Source organism: Falco naumanni, chromosome 7 (assembly GCF_017639655.2).
Source record: "Falco naumanni isolate bFalNau1 chromosome 7, bFalNau1.pat, whole genome shotgun sequence".
NCBI lineage: Eukaryota > Metazoa > Chordata > Aves > Falconiformes > Falconidae > Falco > Falco naumanni.
In genome coordinates this window covers 12,656,114-12,682,842 of record NC_054060.1, presented here as the reverse complement: position 1 = coordinate 12,682,842, position 26,729 = coordinate 12,656,114, and the positions used below count along the sequence as shown (strand labels likewise).

Here is a 26,729-nt window from a genome sequence, read left to right as displayed (position 1 = left end):
GTGGGAAGGATGCAAGTGTTTTTTAACTTTGAACAATGAGACCAAAAGGTGGACAAAGAAACCACTGTGTTACCACCCCAGGGAGTAAATAAAAATTGCCACAGACTATGAATTAATTCTGAAACAACCAGGCTCTAATGAAACCCTCTACAATACAGATACCAATTCACCCACCTCAATGTCATCAGCAGAACAGGGCTGTTAATCAATGTTTTCCTGGAACTTCTTTTAAAAGTTGAGATCTCAAACTATCATTCCTCTGCTACTCCCTCTGGACAGCCTTTATACAAGACAGATAAAAGGGGAATGTCCCATTCACAACCACACAGCATAAGAGATTTCCAAGTCAAAGACCAATGCCTAATCTTATCTTTGGCATGAATCTTATAATTCAGGGTTATTTCTGACCTGATGATTCCCAACAGCCTATCTTATTTACAGAAAGACAGGAATTACCAACAGCTCATGACATTTTTATTTTAATGAAATTTAAAAAGGCAGTTATTAGTTATACATACACACAACTGATTCTGTACTTGTTAGTCATAAATATAGAACATTCAGAAGTACAAAATACACTTTATCCACAGCACAATTTCACATCAATATGAAGAGTTTAAACAGATACGTAACCAAGTGCCTAACAATGACAGAAGCCCATTTTTGGCGTTTTTTTCTTTTTTTTTTTTTGTCCTTTTTTTTTTTTTTTTTTTTTTTAAAAGACCATTGATCTACACAAAGTAATCAGTGCCCACAGTCATCAGTTCCATGAAATGCACTCCAGTTTAGATTAGGAAAAGACTGACCTTTTAAAGACAACTAGATGCCATCACCTTTTCTTTGCCCACATTCTCCACGTCTCACAGCTAACAACTATGATAAACGGGACTCTGGCAAAAATCACCTGAAGCCAAACTTGAGCACTGCCAGGAAAAGTGAAAATATCTGAACTAGAAATTAGTCCACTCGATACCTTGCAAACAAAGAGCAACAGCAGTATGACACTGATAAGGCATTAATGACAAAATGGCTGTATTATTCTCGAAAAAAGAGTACACCTATGTATAAAAATATATGTCATAGCAATCGGGTAAATCCAACACTATTTAACACTGTGCCAAAAGTAATTAACAGTTAAAAAGGCAGTACTGCAAGAAGTATTTACAGTTTCATACTGTACTTCAAACAAAAAAGAAAAAAAAAGGCAACAAAGCTACAAATGGAACTATCTGGTTAAAGCATCACTGTAGGTACTGCCAGTAGCACTTGTAACAAGTAATGTGATGGAGTCCCTCTTGTTAAACAGGATTGCTTGTCTGAATAAATGAATGTCAATACTTTAGTATCTAAAAAATCTTCTCAGTCTACATGCCTGCTCATTGAAATAACTCACCCAGACCACTACTATTTGCAGTTTCTTGCTCCATCAAGTTTAAAACCCAAAAGATTCAGTTTCAAGAAACACTGTGTTTGCCGCACAGTTTGATGAGAAATCACAGCTTTATTTCCAGCTTAAAAAACACAAAGGAAATGAGAAATCCACCACCTATGAAATTCTGGAAACCGGCAGCCAAAGTGCCAGCAAAGCTACACCAATGGCACGTAATAAAAACGTTAGCATTCCAAATGCATTTTATAACTTCAGCTATAGGATAAGTAAGTTGCTTTAGTAACCGAACACAGGACAAAAAGATACAGCACAGCCAACGCTACAACAGCTTCTTCGGCCACAAGTCCTGGGACGAGGCTGTTTCAGAGAGCAAGCCACTGACACGACGGCAGCACACGGCGAGGGCAGCAAATGCTGAACTTGCTCGATCGCTCGGTCAAAAGCACAAAGCTGCCAAACTCTTTAAGCTCATTAAGTGCTCCCTCCTCGCTGGCTTGGGAATGGCAATCCGATGCCTCCCACATGGGCGTGGGAAAGAGCTGTGGAGATGGGATGGCCAGGAATGGGAGGGGAGGTAAGGAAGGGTGGAAATGCCAAGAAGAAAGCACTGGCTCGGGACAGCAGAACAGAAATGGGGGACAATAATGGCTCACAGGGAAACCCCAAACTTGGCACTATCTGGTCTGCCCCTTAGCAGAGTAGCCATCCCCTTCCCCAACCAGAAAGGCAGGAGTGGTCTACAAGGTGAGAAGCAGCCTCAGGCATATTGGCTTCAAAAAAATAATACTGTATTTAAAAAAGAACAACAACAAAGAGAGATGTGCTTGAAATTCTGCTAACAGTGCGCTTCTAACTGCACAACCAAATTCTGTACATGAGAAGCCTTCTACAGTAGTATAAAATCCACGACACGCTGAGGAAGTTATCACTGATGTTAGGAGTAAATTTACTTTAAAAACCTTATTTTTAGATTGAATTCAGGAACAGAAGTAAACTATAAATATACTTAAAGCAGTTTTGGGGGTAAAATAACACAGAGGAACAGCATCTTTTCAATTCATTTTTCACTTTATGGAGAAATATTTTTTAAAAATGTTAGAAGAACTGACACTTACCGTGTCAAGCATCTTCTGTGCAGAGATGCAAACTGCTCATCTACTGCTCTCTCCCTCATGATTAGCCCCTTTTGAAAGCATGCCCTGCTGTACAGAGGCCAACCACCTCGCTTAGCCGGCACAGCATCTAGGCAGCTTTTACAGACATCAGTGAAATTCATTCGGGGACAGCAGAGCTTTGCCTAATTCGATGAGCAGTCATTCATTCAAGCAGCATGAGTGGAAAGGGAGAAGGCTCCAAGGGAATAAACATCCATGTGTTTAAAAGAATAGTGCATAAGTGCATGGCTTGCTCACCTAAGAAGGTATTTTCCCGATCCCTGGGAGAGAAGAGATAAGAGTTTTGTTTGTTCTCAGTGTGATTTTTGTGAGGCAAGTACAGACCAGGAGATCTGAGGCCTCTCCAGTACTGCATCTAGAGATATAAAAAAATTTCCTATAAAAAGAGTCCCTAGCCCCACTTGCACATAGGGTAAGAACTTGGTCCCAGACTTTGCAAGAGAAACAGCAGGAAGGACTCTTCCTGGATACCGAAAACTACATGCTGTCCTTGGAGGAGGCTGGGGAAGCAGTCAGATGGGAACACCAGCATATGGCTAACTGCTGGAGCCACGTCCCTGGGTCATGCTCGCCGCAGCCCAGCTGCCTGCTTTGCTTGTCAGCATGAAACCTGTGCGGCCAAAGCAGGCTGCGGGACAGGGGCCTGCCTGCTTTTCAAGACACTATCTCGACAAGATGGACTGCAGTGACGTGCACGGTGCCTCCTGTCAGTCAGAGGCACCCTAGAATTCAAGAGGAGCTACGAGGAAGCAGACCTGAGCGCTGTGAGGTCTAAGAATTGCTGTGGACAATGAGATCTTCTAGATGGGGGCTATGGCCTGGGGTTGCTGTTTCAAGGTCTGCGATGGCCCCTGAACATGCAAAGGCTGGGGGAAGCTGTCCCCTTCCTCCTCTGCAAAGGCTGGTTACCACTGTCCAACCTCAAAGGTTATGAGCAACCTGCACATCGGAACTCTGGGTTCCTTGTCCTTCATGAGTGATTTCTTGTCCTCACATCCCAGAAGAAATGATCTGGATAAAAATACTGAGCTTACAACCTCTGTAACTCATCATGCATGTGAAATACTGCATAAAAAACTTTCTACCACACTTCTGATGAAGACATAGGGTAGGTGACTCGCAGAAGAGGAAGGAGATTAACTCACCTCTGTGGAAAAGCATATAGCATTCAGAAGAGTCAAGAGTCCTCAGCATGCTTGGTAAGCTGAAAATCCCGTATCCAACAGAATGGGGTTAACAGGGTTTAACAGAAGCGATTGCTTGGGAATCCAAGCAAGAATTCAAGTTATCACTGTGTACGCAGTGGACAATAGTCCAATTGATATCTATTACCAACTCACTCTAAAAAAATTATACACTACAAAACCATCTCACTGCTTGCAGCAAATGAGCTTGAATGATTTCCTAGTAATAGGCCACCACCTTGCACTGTTAAAATGTGAGGTTTCACAGTATAAAAAAGTACTTCACAGAAAAGAAATGCAGCTAATATATAAAATGCAATCTTGATGTGTTTACAGTCATTTTTTATGAGGCAATATTTTTGGGAAAGCAAGAACAATAGAAATTAAAGCAGCCAGTGAGAAATGTGAAGAGTTATAGGCCTCAATTCAGTGCAAAAACAGACTAATAGCTTATGTAAGTAAATGTTTGTTCCGAATAGAGAACAACCTGAATTAAAAGTAAGAACACCTATGTGAAGTGATGGAGACTCCCATGATATCTAAATCCTTCACATATATTGTCAACCTTTTCAGTACACTCCAGAATGGACCCTTGGTAAAGGCAAAAGAAACCAGTACAGGAAATCACTTCATACAGCACAAGATATACATAAAGTACCGAAATGTACACACATTCAAGTTTAAGTTAGAAAAGGCAAAGCTGAATCTTCTGGTGAGAGAGGCCTACATTGTGTTGCTTAATCTCACATTTAAAGTGACCTAAACCCCACAAGAATCAAAGAAAACAGAATATTGTGTCTGCTTCCAGAAACTTAAGCTTAAAGCAAGGCATCGAAATTGAGCGGTAGGCACTGCAACAAGACATTACCTTACCTTTTCTCTGTTAGTCTTTGTTACTTCGTTATCTATTTAAAAATTACCATTCAAAGGAAATATTAAGTATCATTCACATTCAAATATTTAAGACTCAGAGATATTTTTTTTTTTAAATCAAGCAAAGTTTTTCATCTCTGAGGTAGATGACAATAAAATAAAGAAAAAAATAACGGAGCTGTCAATGAACACTAACAAGTGCTGGAGCTCCTCTGTTGGCACTGACGCACCCCAAGGAGGAGAGAGCAAGCCCTACATCACTATCTGAAACATGAGAAATGTGTCTCCTGGTTTAGTAGCTTCTACAGAAATGCAACACAGAAAAAGCAGAGCCCAAATTACACTGAAATGGCCTTGGAGAAGAACTTCCATTTCTGCTTCGCAAGCTACTCGGAAAATGGTGGAAACATGCCCAGGTCAGCAAAATCTTCAATGTTGTAATTGCCAGTACCCTGTGTCGGATCTCCTGGCATCGGCAGCATGTCCTGCGTGATAAGGAAAAAAATCAAAGTGAAGTGTCACTTGCTAGCGCATTATCCAGACACAAACTGTTTCCTGTTCCATCTTTTCAGTGTAAAACCAGAAAAGGCCAAAGTTTAGATAAATAAGGTGAAAACCAGACCTGTGCAGGGTGCTGGGCTAAGGTTTGTGTGCTGCTTATGTTTTGCTGGACCGTTTCTGAATAGGAGGTGGGACTTCGGCAGGTCAGAAGTTTGGGATTGCTCCTCTGAATGAGGCCCATTTGAGCTGTCCCATACTCCTCCCAGGCTGAAACAGCTCCCCTCGGGATGCGTAGCTACATATGGAGAGAAGCAAGCCCTCTGATTTCACTATATGGGAAGTATTCAATGCGTCACACACTCCCGCACCCTACAGAAAGGAGCTCCTGCTGTATAAGCATGGGTTTGGGGAGGGTCTCACCTCCTCACCAGCATTCTGTAAGTGAAAATATTCCTGCTCTTTGTTCTCTGAAGAACACTAAAGACTGTACATCCACCCCAGCTAACAAGATGCCCAAGCAGCCTTCGTCCATGTACAAAGGCAGAGGAAATAACAGGAACTTCTCAGGAGAAATGGGATGTCATAGTAATTGCTCCCACGTGTCTTAAGCCAAGTGAGGTCCCTGCAAGAGGCTTCAAAAAATACTCAACCTTTCCTCTCAGCCGGAGACTGAAGCCACAGGGAAAAGATATCCCTTGCTGGGAAAACCAAAGTTTATGCTTGCTTTTCCTGTCAGTCCTTACAATAATAAGCTCTTTTACTGCAAAGCCAAGTTGTGGCAGGGATGGCTCATTATCCTTATGGTAAAACAAAACCTAAAGAGCAAATAGAAAGCTCACAGGATCTGGTCTGTGAAGGAATAACTACGGCGAGCTGCTCTGTACTGAGAAGTCACCCCAAAATAAAGACCGATTAAAATCCGTCTGAGGTCTCTGAGCATCCCTGTCGATGGTGGTAAAGGCTGTGTGCCCAACTGGCCATTGTGCAGCTGCCAGGGTCAGCCTTCATTTTCTAACCAAAGCTTGCAGTTATTTTCTGTTTTCCCACATTCCTCCCCAGGCAAGGGGAAGTTGTAGCTGCCCCCACCTGTTTAAATTTCCATCTCTGAAGGTGTTTCTGCTGCTGGGGCCTCTGCGGCAGGGTCTCCTCAGGTACAGACCCATCAGGGTAGCCCCCCTCTTGAGTCTACCTCTCCTTATGTCCAACTAACCCAGGGCTGGCTTCAGGCACAAACAGTCCAAGCAACTTCTTGGAGGCCTCTGAACTGAGCTCTTCCAAGTTTCTCATCACATGCAGCTATTACTCTAACTCCCTCCACATGCAAAGTCACCTCCAGGAGCTCTGCAGGTGAGCCCACCTCTCCCCTTCTCCCTTGGTCTCCTTCCTGCTAATTTCATAAGACATTTTCTGGGACACAGCACGTGCCTGGACAAAAGCAAGATGCTGCTTGGAGCCCCAGTGGGCTGTCAATTCACGCTGCCATCGGCTCCACTGGCATCATCCTGAATATACTTTTGGGTTAAACTACGTGCGAAGCGATTAAACTTTGCTAACAGAGAGAGAGAGATGCAACAGATTAATCTTGCCTGGGCCCTGAGGTAAGAACACACAAGCAGGTAGTTATTTCAGATGTAGCGATGTTATTTGTTCCTGTGTGAAGCAACGGTTTGTTCACACAGGAATATTTTCAGGCTAACTTCTCTCCTGCCGTGTTCCTGTGAGCAACTGAGCATGAGCCTGGTCTTGCAGGTAAATTTACTTTCTAAAAGATAATGAGGTGTCCCACTTCCAAACCTTGCTTGGGGCTTGAACTGTCTTTCCTGCATTTATCTGTATTGTTTTGTTGCAAAATGTCTTCCTGATCTAATTTAAAAATAAGTTATACAAGGACAGAGACCTTATTAGTTAAAATTAGGAAGTCCTACTCCATCTGTAGTGAAGGCCCAAAATTATACTTAATATTGCAAAATTAGGTAGTTGAAAAGGATTTTTTTACCAGCGATCTGTTATCTGACTGGGTTTAACCTTAAGAAATTATCGGCCACTATCTTCTATGCAGTATCCTTTCCTGCTTGAACTATCAAAGAGAATTACACTGATGCCCAGTTGGACTTAACAGGGATTTTAGAGGCCAGGACCAGGACAGGAAAGACACTCTATTTGGGACTATTTAATGACTTCCCTTTCATACATAAGCCCTAAGTATAGAGTGCAAACAGAAGGGAAGACAGCATTTTTTTGTCACCAAAGATGATGCTGTTTGTCAGAAAACAAAACCACTTCAGTTGTAGCTGATGCCAGCTAACAGCAGTGCAAACCTACGGCAGCTCACAGTAATTGCTCCAAGCCCTGTTAGTACCCCGGTCATCGAGGGCCACGGTTCTTCAGCTCAGCAGTGACAAGTTGTCAGAGGGACTCTGGGCTCACTCGGCTCTCCTCACCTGGAAGACCTCAGTCTGACTGGGCTGCGGGTGCGAATGCTGGTCGCCGCTTTGCTGGTTGTGATGTTGGCTCTGCCACTGGGACCAGACTTCAGAAGGTCTCCCCTGGAACTGGCCGCTGCTCTGGCCACCTTCAGCTGGACAGGGGCAGAAAGGGTGGAAAAGTCAGAGAGCACCTCCTTCGAAACGCCTGCCTGCTTTTGAGGCTTCATCTATCAATGCCTGTGTTTACAAATGAGTCTTAGAAAAAAGACCCTGAGCTACACCTAGACCCTGAAGGGTGGAAACTGAGGGGAGTTTCATCCCTGACTGCAGGGTGGCAGCCAGGCTGAGAGCAAAGCTCATTGCTAAGGCTGCACAGACGTGGCAGGTGAACTGCTCACAGCAAAATGCACAGTGACATCACAAACCAGGTGCTGGAAGACAATTTTCAAGCATCCCACCACTGCTTTTTAATTACTAATAAGATTTGTCATTTCACTCAAAACCCAAACTACATAATCTAAATGCTCTTTTTCTTTAAAAGACTAATTCTTCCAGAGCAGCGGGTGCACAGCTACCTACTCAGCTAAGAAGCATGTCATTTTTGTAAGCAGATGTAAAACCAGCAAGATCAACAGACAACAGCCTTGCTGTATTAAATGTAGAGTGCTGTCTGCTGGCCCGTCTTGTCCTCCAATATTAAAGTTGCAACACGAGTTATTTAACCATATGAACATATGTTAGGTCTCCGGTATCCAGACTTGATCATGTCAAATCAGTTACTCTTCATAGTCATGGCTTCAGAAAATACAGAAACACGTCCTTAATCCAATCCTTTTGGCTACCAGCTAAAGTATGCAAAACAGATAAAGTGCACATTTTACAGGAAAGTAAACAGGCTGCAGTAATGTATTTCTATCACATCAGAAGAAGATAATTATAGCTCTTCCCTTACTGACATTACCACAATCAGTAATTCAGCTGAACTGAAAAACCCTGCAGCCATTTTATGAGCCGAAACAAAATTCATCTAAGTTACCCTTTAAAAGAAAGCTGCAACTTTGGTTTTTATTCTTTTTTTCTCAGAACAATACACTGAAAATAATTCAGTGAGGCAAATGATGCTTCTTTTCAGCAAAACAGTTACTGCCAGCCGGAGGTTCAAGACATTTGTCTCTGTGAAGGCTGTGTTATTAATAGTATCCAAACTGATGTAGGTCAGGAAATGTTTCTCATTAGGTGAAAGGGTTCTTGCCAAGTAGCTTAGGCCTGAAATACAAGGCTGTCTCATAAACAAATGTACAAAGCCTGGTGAAAATGGAAATGGAGGCATGAATAAGCTCTGTGGGAAGAGCTCCATTTCAATGCACTTTTTCTAGGCAACGCAGCGCAGGTCTGCACTCTGGGAGGCTAATCTGCAACAGGTCTGCGCCAAAGAGAAAAACAGCACACATTAGCCCACTGCTACCTATGCTTTTTGGAATTGCACATTATTATCAGCCAGTAATATTTTTCATGGGCTCCACGTGTGCTTATCACTGATGGATTCATAATATTTTTTACTCATGAATATTATTCTGCTGGTGGAGCGCAGAAAACTTACCAAGGGATCACGCATTGGGTGACAGTCTGAAAGCCACTAAATTAGCATGTAATAGGAAAGGAAAACCATTTCAAAACATGGCACCTACTCTGATTGGGTTAGTAGCAGTGGAGGTACAAAAAAATCCTGTCCCCAGCCGAATTCCAACAAGCCATCTCTGGGCAAGAGGACACCGCCATACAGTCAGGGAAGTTGAAAAACAAAAAGAATGTAAGTTTGTGCCATTTACACATTCTCCTGAGAAATTAAAAGAAGTTGAACCTGCTGACCACAATTTGAGAGGATGTGTACTACTGATGTAAGCAACTTCTGAACATTTCATGACACTATTTACTGAAAAAGAAAAAAAACGTCCCTCATACCATAAAATACCACAATATTCTGAAGTGGTTTGGATGTGGAGGCGATGCAGCATGGAGGGGACAGGTCACCTCTGTCCACTGTGCTCAAGAGGAGAAAGCAAAAACCTTTCGCCACCTGAGCTTCCCAACCAACCCACCAACAGAACAGGCTGGAGGATTTTTAATCCAGTTAATGCTGGAGAGATTAATTCTTAACATGCGTTTCTGTTATGTCATTTAAAACTTACCAAACCCTGCACTTCGGTTTGCTAAGCTAGAGTAGGCATTCCCACTTGGAGAAGAGGTGGCTGGGCTGGAAAGGGGGCTGTATGATGATGGATCAGCTGGGTAGGTGTGACTTGTTCCAATCCCAAAGGGAGATGACTGAGCCTTGCCAGACTGAGATGGAATTTGCTGAGGAATAAAGGGCAAAAGAAGGAATGAGTTTTACTGTTAAGGAACAGCACAACAGACTCACTTTTTAACAATGTAAAGCAAAGACTAAATAATAAAGTCCACAGATATGAACAGGCACATTACTCCTGTCTCAGCCACATTTAATTTCTGTCAAAGCCAACTTACTGCTGCAGAAGGAACACGACAGACTATAGATCAACACTTACAGCTCTCCTGCTGAGTAACTCACACGTACTCAATATCAGAGCTATTTGAAAAAACATGATTTCCTTCATCTCTATTACAAGGATCCATCTCAAACTGAACAGGTATAAAGAATGCACCTTTATTTGCCAGGTGTTTTGATTTTGCAGTGCAACAGTAAAGTCACAGTTATCTGAATGTCTGGCAGAATATATGCAGTTCTCAGATGACCAGTCTCCAGTGCTTGGGAGTAAATGGTCGAAGAAGTTTCAAAGCTTTTGAGCTGCTTTCTCTCCCTGTAGAAGAACTACAGGCAGCAGGTATTTTGCCTTGTAAAAGGCTTGGGAGGGAGTCTGAATCACCAGTCCTGGGAGGAGGGAAGAAAAGAGTCTAACTTGGCTTTAACCAGGCAACTGAGTTCATTCAAGGGTATTAAAAATCAACTTGCTGGCATTTTCACCTACATAGTGGCTTTGTCACAGGGTCTTAAGACTGTCACACAAATGAGTAAACACTGCAGACTGCTTTGAGACATGTACCGCCTGTACACCGAGACCAAGGGAGGGGAAGTGTCTCATCCAAAGTCATGTGCTACAGAAACATACAATGCTACAGACAGAATCTGATTATAAACCATTTCCCGCATCACAGACAAATCCAGCAGTTCCAAGAAAAACTCGCTGCCTAACCAGTTCCACAAATAGAAATAAAGGTGATTACATCTCTGAATACTTCTAATGATGTGCACTGTTACTGGCAATCAATGCACTCAAGTGAAGCTATTCTCCCCTGGAAGACAGGGACGGGGAGCGGAATGAAGCCCCCATAACCCAAGGGGAAATGGTCAGCAACTGCTGCAGCACTCGGACACACACAGGTCTATGGGGCCAGACGGGATCCACCGCAGGGTGCTGAGGGATCTGGGGGAAGCGCTCCCCGAGCCGCTCTCCATCACTGACCAGCAGCCCTGGCTGCCTGGGGAGGTCCCAGCAGAGTTACCAGATGTGACGCCCATCCACAAGGAGGGACAGAAGGAAGATCCAGGGAACTGCCAGCCTGACCTGGTGCCGGGGGAGGCCGTGGAGCAGGTCACCCCGAGCGCCATCACCCAGCACCTGCGGGACAGCCGGGGATCGGGCCCAGGTCCTGCCTGACGGGCCTGATCTCCTCTGTGACGGGGTGACCCGCTGGGGGCTGAGGGAAGGGCTGTGGGTGGCGTCTGCCTGGGCCTGGGCAAAGCCTCCGGCAGCGTCTCCCACAGCCTCTCCCGGAGAGCCCGGCTGCTCCTGGCCGGGCCGGGGGCTCTGCCCGGGGTAAAACGCCGCCGGGCCCAGGGAGCGGCGGGACGGGGTCACATCCAGGGTGCAAAAGGGCCTGGGGGGCTGCCTGGGCGTGAGCCCCCTGTGTGCCCGGGTGGCCAAGGAGGCCAGCAGCGCCTGGCTTGTGTCAGACACAGCGTGGCCAGCGGGGCCGGGGCAGTGACCGTCCCCCTGCGCTGGGCACTGGTGCGGCCGCCCCTCGAATCCTGGGGTCAGCGCTGGGCCCTCACTGCAGGGGGGACACTGAGGGGCTGGCTGGGTACGTTGGGCATTAGGAAATACTTCTTCATCAGGAGTGTACTCAAGCACTGGAACAGGCTGCCCAGGGAGGTGGTGGAGTCACCATCCCTGGAAGTGCTTAAAAGACGTGTAGATGTGGTGCTCAGGGACACGGTTTAGTGGTGGACTTGGCAGTGCTGGGTTAATGGTTGGACTCTGTGATCTTAAAGGTCTGTTCCAATCTAAATGATTCTGTGATTCTTGGACCAATGCAGGGGAGCTGGGGGAGAAAAACAGATCCCAACAGGCCTATAACTTGATGAAGATGCTATTAAGTCTTCAGCTCAGTTCCAAGCTAAGAAATCGTACATTTCCAATGGCTTCCACAATGACAGTCAGAACATGACATGTTATTTCTGCAAGGCTTAGTTCTATTTTATTTTATTTACGATGGATGAATGAATTCCAGTTCCCCTACACTCAACATACAAACTCTGTTGACTTGGACAGAATTTGTACAGTAAAAGGGATGAGAAGGTTTTTTAGAGTAATTTTTAGCATCTTCCATATCATTTAAAAAAAAAACAAGTTACTGTTACAACTGAATTTCATTAAACAGGTGTGACAGAACAACCATGGCACACTGAGGGATGGGAAGAATCAGTGATTAATGTGGAAACAATTCAGTTACTGAAAAATTATTTAGTGCCTGCCTCAACATGCCATTCTAGCGTACCAAACAATGGAAAGTCAACAGTAATTAAGAGCAGCATTAATGATAGATCAAACATGATTATTTCCAATTATTTGCTTTTAACAGAGTTTCAAAACAGTTCTTCCATTGTTACACAGAACAAGAGGCCATTTCTGGGCTAACATTGTCAAGCACAGGGCATCCGATGGAGGGATGGGATGCTTCCTCCAGACAACACAGTGTGAGCTAATGCAGTGCTAATGGAGGGGCAACAGACTAAGCAGCCTCTGCTCTGAATTCATGCCTGGATCTGCATGTGCCCCTTTCTGACAACTCTGCTAACTGTAGGTAACTTTGCTTGGCACAAGTTACTGGTCCAAGAAACATTTAATTCACAGGCTTAATACTAAAGCGTAACGGCTGTCCTCTTTTACTTCACTCTGTGCACATATAAAAGTAAGCGCAGGACCAAGACCTTCCGGTGGGATTTATGTCAGTGTAGCAACTGCCACTATCACAAACTAAATGTAGTTATGCATAGGGCAGCTGTCTCAAATTACTATAACGTGCCAAAGAATAGAATCAGGGGAACTGATTTCTCTCCAACCACAAATGATAATGACAAACCATGTTTAATCACGTTATAAATGGAGTTCACTGATTCTTTCATAAAAAGCACACAGACTAGAAATCTTTAATGACCATGGAAATAAAACACCTTTAATCAATACCTGTCCTGGAAATGGTGGGCGATTTCCTGTCCAGGCAACCTGACTCTGATTTAGCTGGCGAGATATCTGTGTCAGATTCTGGCCTGTTGAAGAAGAAGACTGGATGTCGTTCACACCAGGCACATGTACCACAGATGAACTAAAGGAAAAGAAACAGTGCCTCATTTGTAGGATATATTTTCGATGCACAAGTAGTATTCCAGATATTAAAATTTTGATAATCAGACTAAAACTAATTGTTCAATCTATCTTAATAAAATGATGTGATGACTTACAACCATCACAAAACGATGAAACATACTGGCATTCTAAAATGTCAGCTCACATAAGACACAGAGGGCAAAATTATTCTGAATTATGACTTCTATAATCTCTTTGAAAGGGCTTGCAAGGATAAAAATCAGTCTAATGCACGGGTCATTAACATTTAGCTCCACACTAGTTTAATATTCAATGCATTTAAAAAAAACTGCTTGCAGAGACTATTCAAGCAGGTACTTAATTTGTGTTTAAAGTGAACAGTATATAAGTATTTGCTTAAATGCCATCCTAAATGAAAATGCACGAAAAGATGATACTTGTAAGTACTTCTTTATTTGTTTCCTGTCTGGGAAATGAAGAAGCATGTGTTATTTATTAAAAATTTGAGCTTTTAATTTCTTTTTTAACAAACTGATGCTAAAGAAGAGCATGCAGTTATGTACTCAGGCAAAAGAATAATCAAGACAGAAACTTAAACTAGTGTAATAGCTTTGGAACACACATATATACATACATATCTATATCTATATCTAAAAAAGAGTCTTTCCAAAGGAGCTTGTTTATATGTTAGCAGTTTCCTAATAACTGACTTTCACTACAGAGAAATTTCACAGAAATTCCTAATTAGAACAAAAATTCTGTGAAAACTGCTCCACTTTACCATTTTATTCTCATGGAAGTCTTGAACAACTGAATCTATAAACCACACATCATGAATATTCTTTTACATATTTTTACATATAAAAATACATATTTATTATTTTACATGCCATATATGAATATTTAAACAAAGACACAACACATAATATTGCTTTTGTGCATCAAATAAAACAGCTTGCTCTTTTCCCCAGTCCCTTCCCTATTGTCTGTTTTCACAATCTTACAGAGAAAGAAAAGAGCAGATTGGGAAAAGAAGTAAACAAGGCTGAGCAGAGAGGAAGCAGGACTTTGAATCCTCTGAGAAGCCTGACAATATCCCTCCCAGAGTGGTAAGCAAAACGTGGCAGGCATTTGAATGCAGGAGTTGTTATTCTGTCTTTCTTAAGCTGCCTAAAAGCAAAGTGCGTGTTTAGGAATTCTTTGCAGAGTTTGTTTTCAATTTTTTCAATTTTGTTTTTATTTTTTACTACCACAGAGTGTCCAAAGAGGAAAATGTGGACCAGAAAGTCCTCCTAAATCTGGCTGAACTTGGAAGCACACAACAGCTGCTGGGGAGGGCTGGCCCTACTGCCAACACCTTTCCAGCTGGACTGACAAGTCCCCTCATTTAAGGGACTCTGACTGTGTCTGGAATATGAACTTTGAAAACAGGAGTCTGCAAAATAGCGCCTAAAGGCTGCCTGGGCTTAGACCAGGCTGGAGAGCATTCAAAGAGGGCAGTTCACTGAGGGTGGAAATGCTGGCAGATGTGTCATTACTTGATGTAATAGAACAGCAGTAGGAAAAAAGCTATAGTTAAACATCGGGAATTAACAAAGGATACGAACAAAACACATGCCAAACCCCAAGATGGCAAGCCAACCATCCAGTAATATACACTATTCAATCAAAAGACATTTTAATTTACTGTCATATTCCCCCCAAGTTATTCTCGGTTTTAATTTGACAAAACACACGCACAGGGATTTTATTTCTCCCTACTGAGATTATCAGCAATTATAACTTTAAGAACACATTGGTTTAAATAACATTATAGTTTGCAGATGTTTTCTAATTCCTGGAACTGACAGCCTCTGAATGGTTTTTCCTTCACTTTCACAACTTTGGTTGGACTAAAACAGGAGAATGAAACTCCTGTATGACAGTCCCAGAACAGTGATATGAAAGGCAATAACGTAAATACAATCACTGTTGCCACACTTTCAAAAGGTCACCGGAAATACAGGCAAAGTCCTAAACTTCAGATTAGCCAAACCTGCATTGCCAGCTGGTAGGCAATGACAGGCACCTTGAATAACTCAAAAATGCCTCAGAAAATGCCAGGCCACCACCTTATGTGTTATGCCTTAGAAAGCCATTCATGCCCATGTCCCAGCCCTCACCAGAGGCTATGGATGAAGCATCCCCTTTTTCCCTTTAATAAGGTGTCCACACTGCTACCCTTCAAGGCAGCACCTTCCTAGCTTGGCTGAATGTTCCTCAGATCTCTAAGCCTGCCTCATCACCTCTTGGATTCACTTCCCTTCATGATTTGTTGCTGCTTCTTAGCTTTTTTCCAATTACATTATCACAGCAACAAGTATTTACTTACCAGGCACCACTTTTAACAGAAATATCCAAATCATCTCAGCTTATAAGCCTAGCCTAAGTGTCGAGACATGACACAGGAGTGAAGCGTATGTACACAAAGCAAAGTTCATTCACGTAAAGAAAGCCCTCGCACCTTCCGTCGGTTTTGCTTCCACCAGATCGAAGGGGAACGGTTCCCCACTCTCACACAGAAACCGATACGTTCAGGTTTGGACTACAGTACCTGAAAGTCTTTCCCGAATGTCCTGGCGGAAATGGGCTTCCCTGTGAGTAAAGTTGCTGGTTTCCTGCTGTGGATGCCGAGGCCATCATTTTTTTATCTGCTACAAAAGAAAAACAGATCACAGAAAAAGAAAAGTTTAAGGGATGAGAAAATGAAGGCAAAATTATTTAACGAGAATTGCAATGTATATATGCAGCAGGGATTTTTCTTTCCTCCTTAAAGCTTTATGAAGAAGCCCTGTGGAACACATTAAGAACGACACAAAAGGGCTATATGACAATTCAGTATGAAACGAGAGGCACAGCTGGTTTCTGTCTACTCCATACCCTCTTCGCAGGATGTACCTCATTAATGCTATTGTTTGCATGGAACATAACGCTAGTACGTGCCCTCTGGCCACACAGCCCAGACCCTCTCTGTGCCCACTGGAAGCTGCTCCTGATCACGCAGGCAGGAGTGGGAATGTGAGACAGGGAGCGGCTCTGGCTGAGGTGGGGAGCAATGGGGGTGTGGGTCCCAGCTGCAGGCTGGGAGGGGGAACACAGGTTTCCTGGAAGAAAGACGGGAGAGTCTGCCCAGTGGAATGGAGGAATGCCACATGAAACAAGCCTTGACTGAAGATGCACAAGCACTTCTGTGGCTGCCTCGGGGTGGGCTCGGGTGAGGGTATGTTTCTGGCGCCAGGAGAAGCCCTCCAGGGCTGCCACTGTTATCACAGCCTGGTCACACTGAGGTACGAGCTCAGGGCCCACACCCCTCTGGGTTAAATGCCCCAAGGAACGGTGTCAAAGAGCCCCTCTCCTAACCAGCTGACAAGTCGGCATCCCTCCAGGACAGCTGGAGAGGAGTACCCGACTCTCCTGGTGGCGTGCCTGCAGATCTCAGGGTGATCTGGGTGATCCCGCAGCCCTGCCTGTACTGCAGCCTCACAGGCGGCTGGAGGCTCTTTGCAGCTCAGTGTCTGCAAGACTCGCACACCTGAGCTGTGGCAAGGCAAAGCGCTGGTCCTTATGGATTTTGCTGTCCTATATGTGGCTTGAGGGAGCCATGAAATAGGATGCAAGCATCCCAGTGGGGTGTAAGACAGACTAGTGTAATGAATAGCACATACATGGAGATGCCATTAACTTTTATAGTCTACTCTTAATGTGGCGACTGGAGATCGATCTCTAACTGAATGAAATGAGATTGGGTGAACAGTGCCATTTGGTTCCTTAATTTAATTTTCTGGCACCGGATTATTCCAAAGCCCAGGGAAACCTCACTACTATTCTTAAAATAATTTAAAGGTCTGCTCCCAACCCTTTATTCACTTTCTCAATCTTACCTTACTACCTCCAAGCACAAAACACCCTGCAACTTGTTGATGGCTTGGCAACCATTTGTTGCTATGTGCCTCTGACAAGCCTAGAAGTCAAGTCTTCCCATTTTGCCCTTCTCTTTTCAGATTCGCACTCACTTTACAAGATGCTCTCTTGGACAAAAGGTCCACTCAACTCACAAGTAATAGAAATAGTTTTTAGTTGTCCCTAGCTTTTAGAGACCTTGCAAGTATGGCTCACCAAGGGCCTCCAACACACACCAGCTCTTCTCTGTTAACTTAAGTTCTTATGTTATGTTCCTAACAAGAATCTAAGCTTGCCTTCCAAAAGAAAGAAGTCACCTCACATCACCTCACAGGAACCTCAGAGAAGGAACACGTATGCCACTGATACAAGCTGTCATTGCTTTTCCTCTGCAATACAGAAATCTGTAGAAATTCCTCAGTGGCTACATACTGCCCAGCACAGACACCGAGTCTGGGCTGCAAACTTACACTCAAAAAACCAAGAAGTGGGGAAAAGGTCTGGAGAAGGCTGTGTATGTAGTAGAAAGAATTGAGAATGGGTTGGGATATCTCTGAGAAGGACAGGTAATTTTGCCTTTTTTTGCAGTAGTGTAATTCTTGTATAAAATGTCCCATTTTCTAAGGCCACCCTTTACAGGGATACCAAACTCTCAGGGTTGGAGGAAACTGAGCCAAAATCCTGCGGGTACTTCAGATATTTGAGAACAACTCATCAGCAAAATTGAGAGTGCCCTAAATGAACTGGAATTCCTCAAGTGGAGAAGAGTTGCCATGGCAGCTACCAGGGTCTGTGCCACAGGATGGGGCCAAGAAAAAGGGAACGGCTAAACTAATCACAAGCAGTTAATTTGGCTTTAAAATCTCCTTCCTGAGTTATGCTGAGTGCTCTGAATCTGGCCCACATTGCTCCACTCAGGACTTTATACACTACATCTCTGCTCTCACCTTTGGTACAGCACTGAAAACCTATTTTGTTTTGGTGTTTTACCTGAATCCTTAGACCTGTTTCTCTCTAAACCCCATCACTGTACTCATCAACGATATGCCCTTCTCCCAGCAAGACCAGTGCTTCTGCCCAGAGAACAAAGATCTCTGAAGAACCGCATCATCCCGTGCTTCAAGGCATTTGCATGAATTGGTGATGCCAGGCTTCTTCTCCCTACTTTTGTTTATTTAATTATGTGTGGCCACTGCATGCAATTATGGCAACAATCTCCCTATGTCAAACCTGTATTTTTACCAAATGTCGCACAGAATGAAATCGGGTATCAACATAATGCAAATGTCTTGCAGGCAGCATGCAGGTTTGTCAGTATTGGTTTTGGACAGCATATCTCATCTCTAACTGTGAACCATCTCTTTTTATCATTCAGAGAAGACCTTGATCACAGCTCCCATGAGAAATTCAGACAGGGTGAATGTCCCAAAAAAAGCATAGCCTGTAAATTGATAAGAATGAAAAGAGAAATGGCATTTCCAAGAACATAACCTCCCAGCTATCTCACAGCTTGCTAGACCCTTAACCCTAACCCCTCCCCACAAACAGTTTAGAGCTGCCTGAAAAAGAGCCAATAAGGCAGCCAGAAAGCAAGATGTTCTTGCTTGGAAAAACATACTCTGGTGTTTAGGGTTGGAGTCTTGCTACCTTCTAATGGACCCCTTTTATGGCCTCGGCTGTTGACTTCACTGTCAGAGTAGACAGACAAGGGTGAAGAGGAGTAACAGAGAAGTCCTAGCAACAGGAGGACAGAATATCAAGTCTATCCTGCAGTTACAATGCCTTCTGCATTTGAAAAGGCCAAGCCAGACATAAGAAACCAATGCAGTGAGGTCATCTCCCAACACCCCTGGAGTCAAACCCTGTGGGTCATTTCCTTCATGCACTGCGTGACACTTGCACATTGATTTATTTAAAACAAATGTAAAAACTTCTCTTTTTAAGTGAGGACAGTTAAGAACAATAAACAATTAACGAATTCTTCCACAAGCAGTGGAATTAATGAGCCTGGTTGCCTACACATATATTTCAGATGACCGCTTCAGCTGCCAGTTTTCCCAATGAATTCTGTCTGTTAGGGCACCAGGCAGCATTGGTTGGGGCTAGTTTGAATCAGCTACGCCTGTTCAACTGACAAGTTGGCTGCTACCTCTTAGAACAAGGCTGGGAAATCCTTTGGTGAGAGCACTCGGTAAGGACTCCCTCCTCACAGTAATTTTCATGAAATATAGAAGAGCGTACTATTTCTGAGACTCATATCACCCCCTATAAGAACTTGTCAACAAGTTCAAAAGTTGTGGGAAAAAGAGCAAGAACTCACTGACAGGTAATGTGATTGGAGATGCCTCAACTGACCAGAAAACAAGTGTATTGTTACACTTCAAGGCAACATATGCCTCTGAAAGCATCAATGCAAAAACTGGTGATTCGATAAAAAACTGCAGGCCTATCTTAAGACTACATGGTACCTTTCTTAATTCATGTCTATTTTGTGAGATGAACTCACACCTGCTGTTTAAGATAGAAAATATATATTGAGAAACGGTAAGTTTTGTTCAGTATGTTTAAAATCTACAAACAATGCTAAAGGTGCTGCTGTGAAATGAAGACTCAAAAATAGGTAGCTCTGGTGACAAGAAAGCTGTCCTCCTCTCCTTGAATTTACTCCTAGCTTTAGGGGAAATATCAACTAAAGGCAACTTCTAGGAAATGTCCTGAAGACTGATGTTGCCTGGAAATTTCTCTGCCATATTGTAGTTTCTCTTCATTCTCTCAAAGCTGTGCTCCACATCATGTAACCAAGCTTAACACAGTATTAAAAATTAAACATCAGAGACATTCACTTACAAGCAGTTATTCCAGCAAACATCTCAGCAAATCTAGGATCTCTCTCTTGGGAGAAGATAGCATCAGGCTTTTCCACAGACTTTCCACCCTCATGAACATTAGCTGGTATACTTGGAACAGGCACCTGTTGAGATACACAGAGGAAGGTAACTCCCTCCATCATATTTGATGAAAAGGAATTCAGGGACAGTCATAACGTATTTTTAGTTTTGCTGAAATCTGCCATTGCTTTACTTTTTCAAAGATTAGAGGCAAAAAAAAAAACAACAATCCAAAACCCTTGAGAAATTTCACCTGAGATAAGTCATATGATGACAGCCCATCTCTTTGATGTACTTCAAGTTCTGCTTGTTGTTGCTGAAGTTGTCTGCAAAAGAGACAAAACGACTTTGTTACAAAAAACAATTAAGATACAAAAAGGAACAGCCATGGTCTCTTATTTTATACTCAGTGAAACATCTCTCAGGTGATCCTTTCTGGTGAGATCCATCTGTTTTTAAAGCTTCCTTATGGAGAAAGCTTGCACCCCAGAAATGTAACAGGGCACATGAAGAATTCTGCTGAAGAATAGCACAGAAATGTAGATGGGCAAGTAATGGAGGATGGAATACAATCTCCTTATAAAAGATTTAAGAATTCACAATTAAGATACCAAAAATTCTTCCTCATGCCAACAACAAATATACCAGACCCCTTTCACTGATCCTACTGAAGTAAAGAGGAAATCCAGTAACATTAACACAGAATTATGCCTGTCAAAAAGAAAAAGTGATCAAAGCTCTGTCTGAAGCACATCAGACCAAATGGAACAACCTGTTGAGCTAGAAAGAACTGCATATAAATCCTTCGTTGTAAGATGCTTTGGCTTTATTCTCCTCAGGACCCAGGTCCAGATTCTTATTCAACTTTTGAAAGCTTTTAAGGTAATGAGTGTCCAGAAATAAATTGCTCGTGCTACTATATAAAATCAAGACATTATATAAAATCAGTTTGCGTTGACAAATGCTACAGAAAACAGAAAGCTCCTTTTCATGAGGAGAACATGAAAAAATATCCGTTGTTTAAATGACACAAAAATCACTAGAAGTAGTAGCCTTAATTATATGAATTTAGGAAAAATTAAATGTGCAGCAGCAATCAAAAAATACTTCAAAAGAAACTGCCAGACCAGATAAACGCTGGGGCTATATACCAGAATGAAGAACTTTACTGTTGAAAACTCTGCAAATTCTTGAAATGCACTTGATTTGTGTTTACTGTCAGGTGCTGCTACTTAACTAAAACAATTAGCCAGTATGAACAGATAAAATCATTGGAAGTCATGAGAATTAACTGATAGGTGACCTGTAGGGACAACTTGCAAGTGGTGGTAAGTAAGGTATATCCATGTTTTACATAGGTAAATATTGCCTATGTATAAAAATTTACAGATTTTTTTACATAGTTGTAATACATCTAGCACAGTGTTCTTCTGGATCCATTTCTTCACTTGCTTTTTTTTTTAATTCTGAAAGAACACAAATTCAAAGATTTAAAAAAAACCCAAACCCAGAGACAGTTATATTTATTATTGCTAGCAGAAATTTTGAAGTTAGTGTTAACAATTTCTACACAAAAAGCCGCTGTGCAGTACAGTTTATCAGAAATAAACCGAAATAAATCAGAAATAAATGAAAGGCAGGAGTGCTACTGATGCATTAAGACCAGAATTTTACCATTAAAATGTGAACATACAGTTTCTTGTTTGGACTCACACCACCCCCACGTCGGGTCATTAGGAACCCCACCTGTCTGAGCACAGGTTTGTGTGACTTTGCAGACAGACAGACCCAGCTTTGTCCCATTGCTGAGCTGGGATGGCAGAGCGCGAGAGCCACATGATCTTAGCAGCACAGCGCTGGGTTTGAGTTGTGCCCAGGCTGAAGCCTGATCAAGCAACAGCCCCGAACAGCATCGCCACAGCATCACCTTCGCTTCACAGCTTTGTCTTGAAAGCAGCTTGCAGCCCGGACAGGCAGGCGCAACAACTTGGGACTTCCCTGTGAAAAGGAAAGGCTCCACCGTGACCCTTGTCTGAAGAAGCATCATTGCCATGGAGAATAGAGAGTTCCTTGCTCTGGCATGGGCCAACACCACGAAGAGCACTGAACCAGTCCCTAGGGTGAAGCTGGGAGCTTGCTGGCATTGCAGCACCGCAAGGAAAACTGCCTGCGTAATGACAAAACCCCTCAGCAGCGGCAAAATTACCTAAAGGTTTTGCACCTTCCATTAACAGTTGCTTTCTGTCCTTTGGTCACAGTTAGGAAAACTGCTTCTAGCCTGAAGATGCACAGGTAGCGTGCTATCTCGGTGGGGCTCTTTGCTCAGCTAGCCGAGAAGATGTAAATCCCCCCAGATTGTGCTAAAGCTTAGAGATTAGGATAAGATTGGGGCTGGACTAACAAGAAAGTAAGCTTGATACTTGCAAATGATACTTGACAGTGGTCACAGTTTCTGCCTGCTTCTGAAGGAAAAAAATCACCTAACAGACAGGGATTACACACCGCAAGGGTTTTCCCCCAGAGAGACACTATAATGTGACAGGCAGTAATAGAGGAGATTTTGCAAAATAGCAAGATTGTGGATTTGAAACTCTGGAAAATTAGCATACATTTTTGGCCACCGGCTTGCATTTTAGATTTTTATCCAAATCTTTTAAATTTTGAACTAGATAGATTCAAATGTCAAGGGACTGAGAGACAAACTTGCAGACAGTCAAATGAACAAGTTAGGCACAAAGTGGTGGGAATGTGAGGGACCACTCAAACAAACTACTGAAGCAAGTAACAGATTTTTCCATCCCTTGATGCTTTTCTAGAAGACACTTTTTTCAGACACCAGTTACTAGGCTCCACGGCAAACTGGCCAAAAATCTGTGACCTGCAACAAAGGTTGGAGTAGAAGGCCAAAAGCCTCCTGCTAGTCTCATGGTGTAAGAACACCTAATACATGAATCACTTCTGTCCTGAGTAACATGCAAAAAAGGTCAGTCCTCCAGGTCACCAGAGCCATGGATTTTCCATATTATTTTAGCCAACACAAAATTCCTAAAAATTACCTCTGGAATGCAAAGAAATTCTTTGTTCACAAGCATAAAATGCATACTTTTCCAACAGAACCATGGGAGGTAATTTAATTATGTCAAATCTATGGGGAAGTTTTTCTAAATACCACTCTGTGGACAATAAACACTCATTAAATCCTGTTGTTAACGTGAAAGCTAATTATACTGTTCCATTTGTTTTTATTACCAATGACTTGGTGCGTGTGTCAATAAACAGCACATTAGGTCTCCTCTGTTCCGTATAAAGTATGTTTTCTTGATTCAGCCATATACATACAAATGAGCCAAACAAAACAGCATACTTAACAAGTTATTTGTTTTGTAGGCACTTCTCTAACTTAGTGCTCCTTCGCCCTTCTCTATATTTCATCTCCAATACTCATTAAGCTGGAGTACAATATAAATACCAATCGTGTTAACAGCACTGAACTTTGGGGACAACCTCCCCAATCCATTTCCTATAAAACCCAAATACTTTGGTGTATTTTCACTGCAGTCTGTACAAGCTATGCTGCACTTAATTAAATTGAAATACAAAGCCAGGTGAGTATCTTCTGCTGTTGTTTGCTGCCACTGTATAAATAGTTCGAACGATGCTTGAAACCTGACAGAAACTCATGGACCAGCTCATGGACCAGCCGACCAGGGAGAGCTGCACGCTGCTGTCGTGGTTGCTTCAGTCCCTGCCAACTAACCAGCCCTTTTGACTGACCAGTTAATACATGCAGGTCCCTTCCATCACCCAACTGCTAGATAGTTTTTGTAAAAATTATACAGGACGAGCGTTGATTATCAGTCTGGGCAAAACTCAAACAGACTTCTGACTTTGAAACCAAAATACAAACTCCAAAACCAAAACCAAAAAATTGGTTTCAATTTCAGTTTCACAGCTTCAAGGAATAAATGAAGGAGATATTTCCTGGCTCTACAGGATCCCTGCCATGGCAAGGAAGGTATCGTCTGGGCCAGCAGAGGACTCTGCCTGTACTGCAGGAACTCCTGGCTCACCCACGGGTTCGGCATGAAACTGGGAAAGCCCTTGGCTCGAACAAGGAATGGTTCAGCGCATCTGAAGGTTTTGATAGTTAATTCAAATTTAGTTCAGTACATGTATTTGGAGAAAAAGAGAAGATTCTGTGAAAGCTCCTTTGACAACGGGGAGGATTTCAGCCGAATTAATCTCTATGAACGCTGAAGTCACCTGTTCCTTTTCCAGGCATCAGAGTAACCAAAAAAGGATTTGAATTTTAACATTAAGTCTCTATGGTGGGAGAGAACCAATACTACTGTATCCCTACCAAGCTGTTTTTATGTAATACAGGTACATGTGCTTCCCCTGTCTAGTGTGGACAAAAAGGGAGTAATAAAAGCCTTGGGGCTGCCGTTGTAAAATCCTCTTTCAGAAACTCTCAAAATCTCCCTCTTTTAGCCTACAGCTTCAGTTCACCCCTGTGAAAGGGTCTATCTAACACTGGCCTTGAGGGATCAAATAGCCTGCTGATGGCACAGAGATCACGAGAAAGTAGGTCTCTAGCAGCGCTACCATAGACTGGAATTCTATCAGAATAGTTGATCTCTTCAGTATTTTGGCCCATGACAATCTGAAACAGAAAGCATCTCTCCCACAAGCACAGGCTGATTCATCCTGCAGGCTGCCTCCAGCACTGACCTGTGCCAGCTCACTCTAAGACAAAGTCTTGGGGCACAGGACAACTGCAGGATTCATAAATGCACGCAGTGCAACACAGGACTTGGGGGCTTACAAACACGATACACAAGAATTTCCATAAAGGTCACAAAAACATCTTTCTTCTGTCTATATATACACATATAATGACTTTTATATATTTTTATCTGTCACCATGACGGATTATTTTATTCAAACGCTGCTCTATCCGTATGTTAAATAAACGATGATCACAATTATTATTTCTTCTTTTGGAAATCAAACAGTCCCAACTACACAGGAAAATGCGGTCAAATGGGGGACTCTTCTTTTCAGCCGAACACAGCACAAATGCTAAACGTTAAATGCTTCATTTCTCCAGGAAGTTTCTCTTGGATGACTACACCCAAGAGAAACCGAGAGAAGTTTTCTTTTCTTTTTTTTGCAAGGAACTAAGTGAACATTTGAACCTAATGTTTCATTATCTTTCCGCATCAGAAGTTTGGGAAGTTGACTGTTTGAAGCTCCAAAGGAGTATCTTTATAAAAAAAAAGAAAAAGAGAAACAAACCAAACAAAACAAACCACCACCACCACCAAAAGAAAAAATCAATCAATCCCTCCACAACTGGAACCACCACTGCCCTCTACAGCCTTTTGGGAATTTGCTGTTACGCTGTTCACTGGCCAAGGCAAAAGCTGTTCTGATAACAGACACAGAGACGTATGTACTGCGGCTTCAAACTAACCTACGTTAAAAACTGATTTAAACCTAGATCTTTTGGCTACATTGTCTTTACGCTTTCATGCTGAACTGCCTCAAACCTGTATTATATGGAGCTGACTAGGCTATCACAGCGATGGACAATCCACATTTGTCCCTGTACAGAACTCACTACAACTGCACAGTGGCAGGCACCCCTGCCTGGTCTCCATGTGAAGCACTTTGCTGGACCCTGAGCATATGATCCTTCCACCGACACGTATAGATGCTCACGCACACTGGGATCAGTGCCAACCAACCATTCCCAGCAGGAGCTTAATGAGAAGGCGGAAATCAACAGTTACAATGACGTACAACTCCCCAAGGCATCTAGGAAATCAGAAGTCAAAACATGACCCCAAATGTGGAAAAAAAGCAGCAAAACAAAACTAACAAAAAAAATATCCAGGAACAGCAGCACATTACAGTAAGTCCTCTTTGGAAATCGGTCTGAGAAGTGGGAAGGAACAGAGGGAAAACCAGAAAACAGTTTGAATAATGCATTCTTTCTACTATTCAAAAGCAGACATATAATGGGCTGTATCTTGCCATAAGACTAGAACATTTTCAACATGTCAGGGAAGAGGGAACATCCTCTGTCAAAGTAGCAGCAGGCAGCTTCCATATTAGGTCAACATTTCTGGGTTGTTATTCAAACCTAGCAAGAGAGATATAACAAGAGCCAGAAGCTGGCACAGTCCTATTAATCGCAGTAAGTGCTGTGATGCCAAGCTGAACAGTATAGTGGAAGCTCAGAAAAAAAAACATTCCCAGAGTCAACACAACATAAGTTTACAGCCCCACACTTTGTGATCAGTGGACTCTTGGGAACAAAGCATAATTAAGCCAGCCTGGGACAGATTTCAGAAGTCACTTTTTATTTTGCAGGCCTGTTTTTGCGTATACAAATTATTTGGAAGAGAAATATGGGATAGCAGAAATGTGGAAATATCTATTTTGATGCACGATGCAGACAGGGAGATATTCAGCTGTCTGATTTCAAGACACATTGACTTGTTTTCGAGGACCTTAACTATTTATTTGTTTAAGCCTGACTTTTTGGGTATGCAGAAAAAAAAACGAGCAAAACAATTGTGATGATGGGTTTCAAGTGAGTGAAGGCACAGCCCTTCTAGTCCAGGTATGTGTCAGGTCCAAGGGAGCAAGCTGAGGAACACCCAGAGACACTTGATAGCTTTCTAACTTCAAATGCCAAAG

General features: G+C 42.8%; 1 protein-coding gene across 3 annotated transcripts in view; it reads right to left on the bottom strand.

The window, feature by feature from the left end:
* Positions 1 to 463: 463 nt before the first annotated feature.
* ARNT2 (aryl hydrocarbon receptor nuclear translocator 2) overlaps positions 464 to 26,729 on the bottom strand; it is a 107,398-nt gene continuing 81,132 nt past the window's right edge. For all 3 annotated transcript variants that reach the window (XM_040600654.1, XM_040600655.1, XM_040600656.1), the window contains 7 exons: positions 20,275 to 20,347; positions 19,981 to 20,104; positions 15,788 to 15,887; positions 13,054 to 13,192; positions 9,739 to 9,904; positions 7,565 to 7,701; positions 464 to 5,107 (listed from right to left, as the gene is read on the bottom strand). In XM_040600654.1, the coding sequence (XP_040456588.1) occupies positions 5,009 to 5,107; positions 7,565 to 7,701; positions 9,739 to 9,904; positions 13,054 to 13,192; positions 15,788 to 15,887; positions 19,981 to 20,104; positions 20,275 to 20,347 (838 nt within the window). In that variant the 3' untranslated portion in view covers positions 464 to 5,008. The remainder of the gene's footprint in view (positions 5,108 to 7,564; positions 7,702 to 9,738; positions 9,905 to 13,053; positions 13,193 to 15,787; positions 15,888 to 19,980; positions 20,105 to 20,274; positions 20,348 to 26,729) is intronic.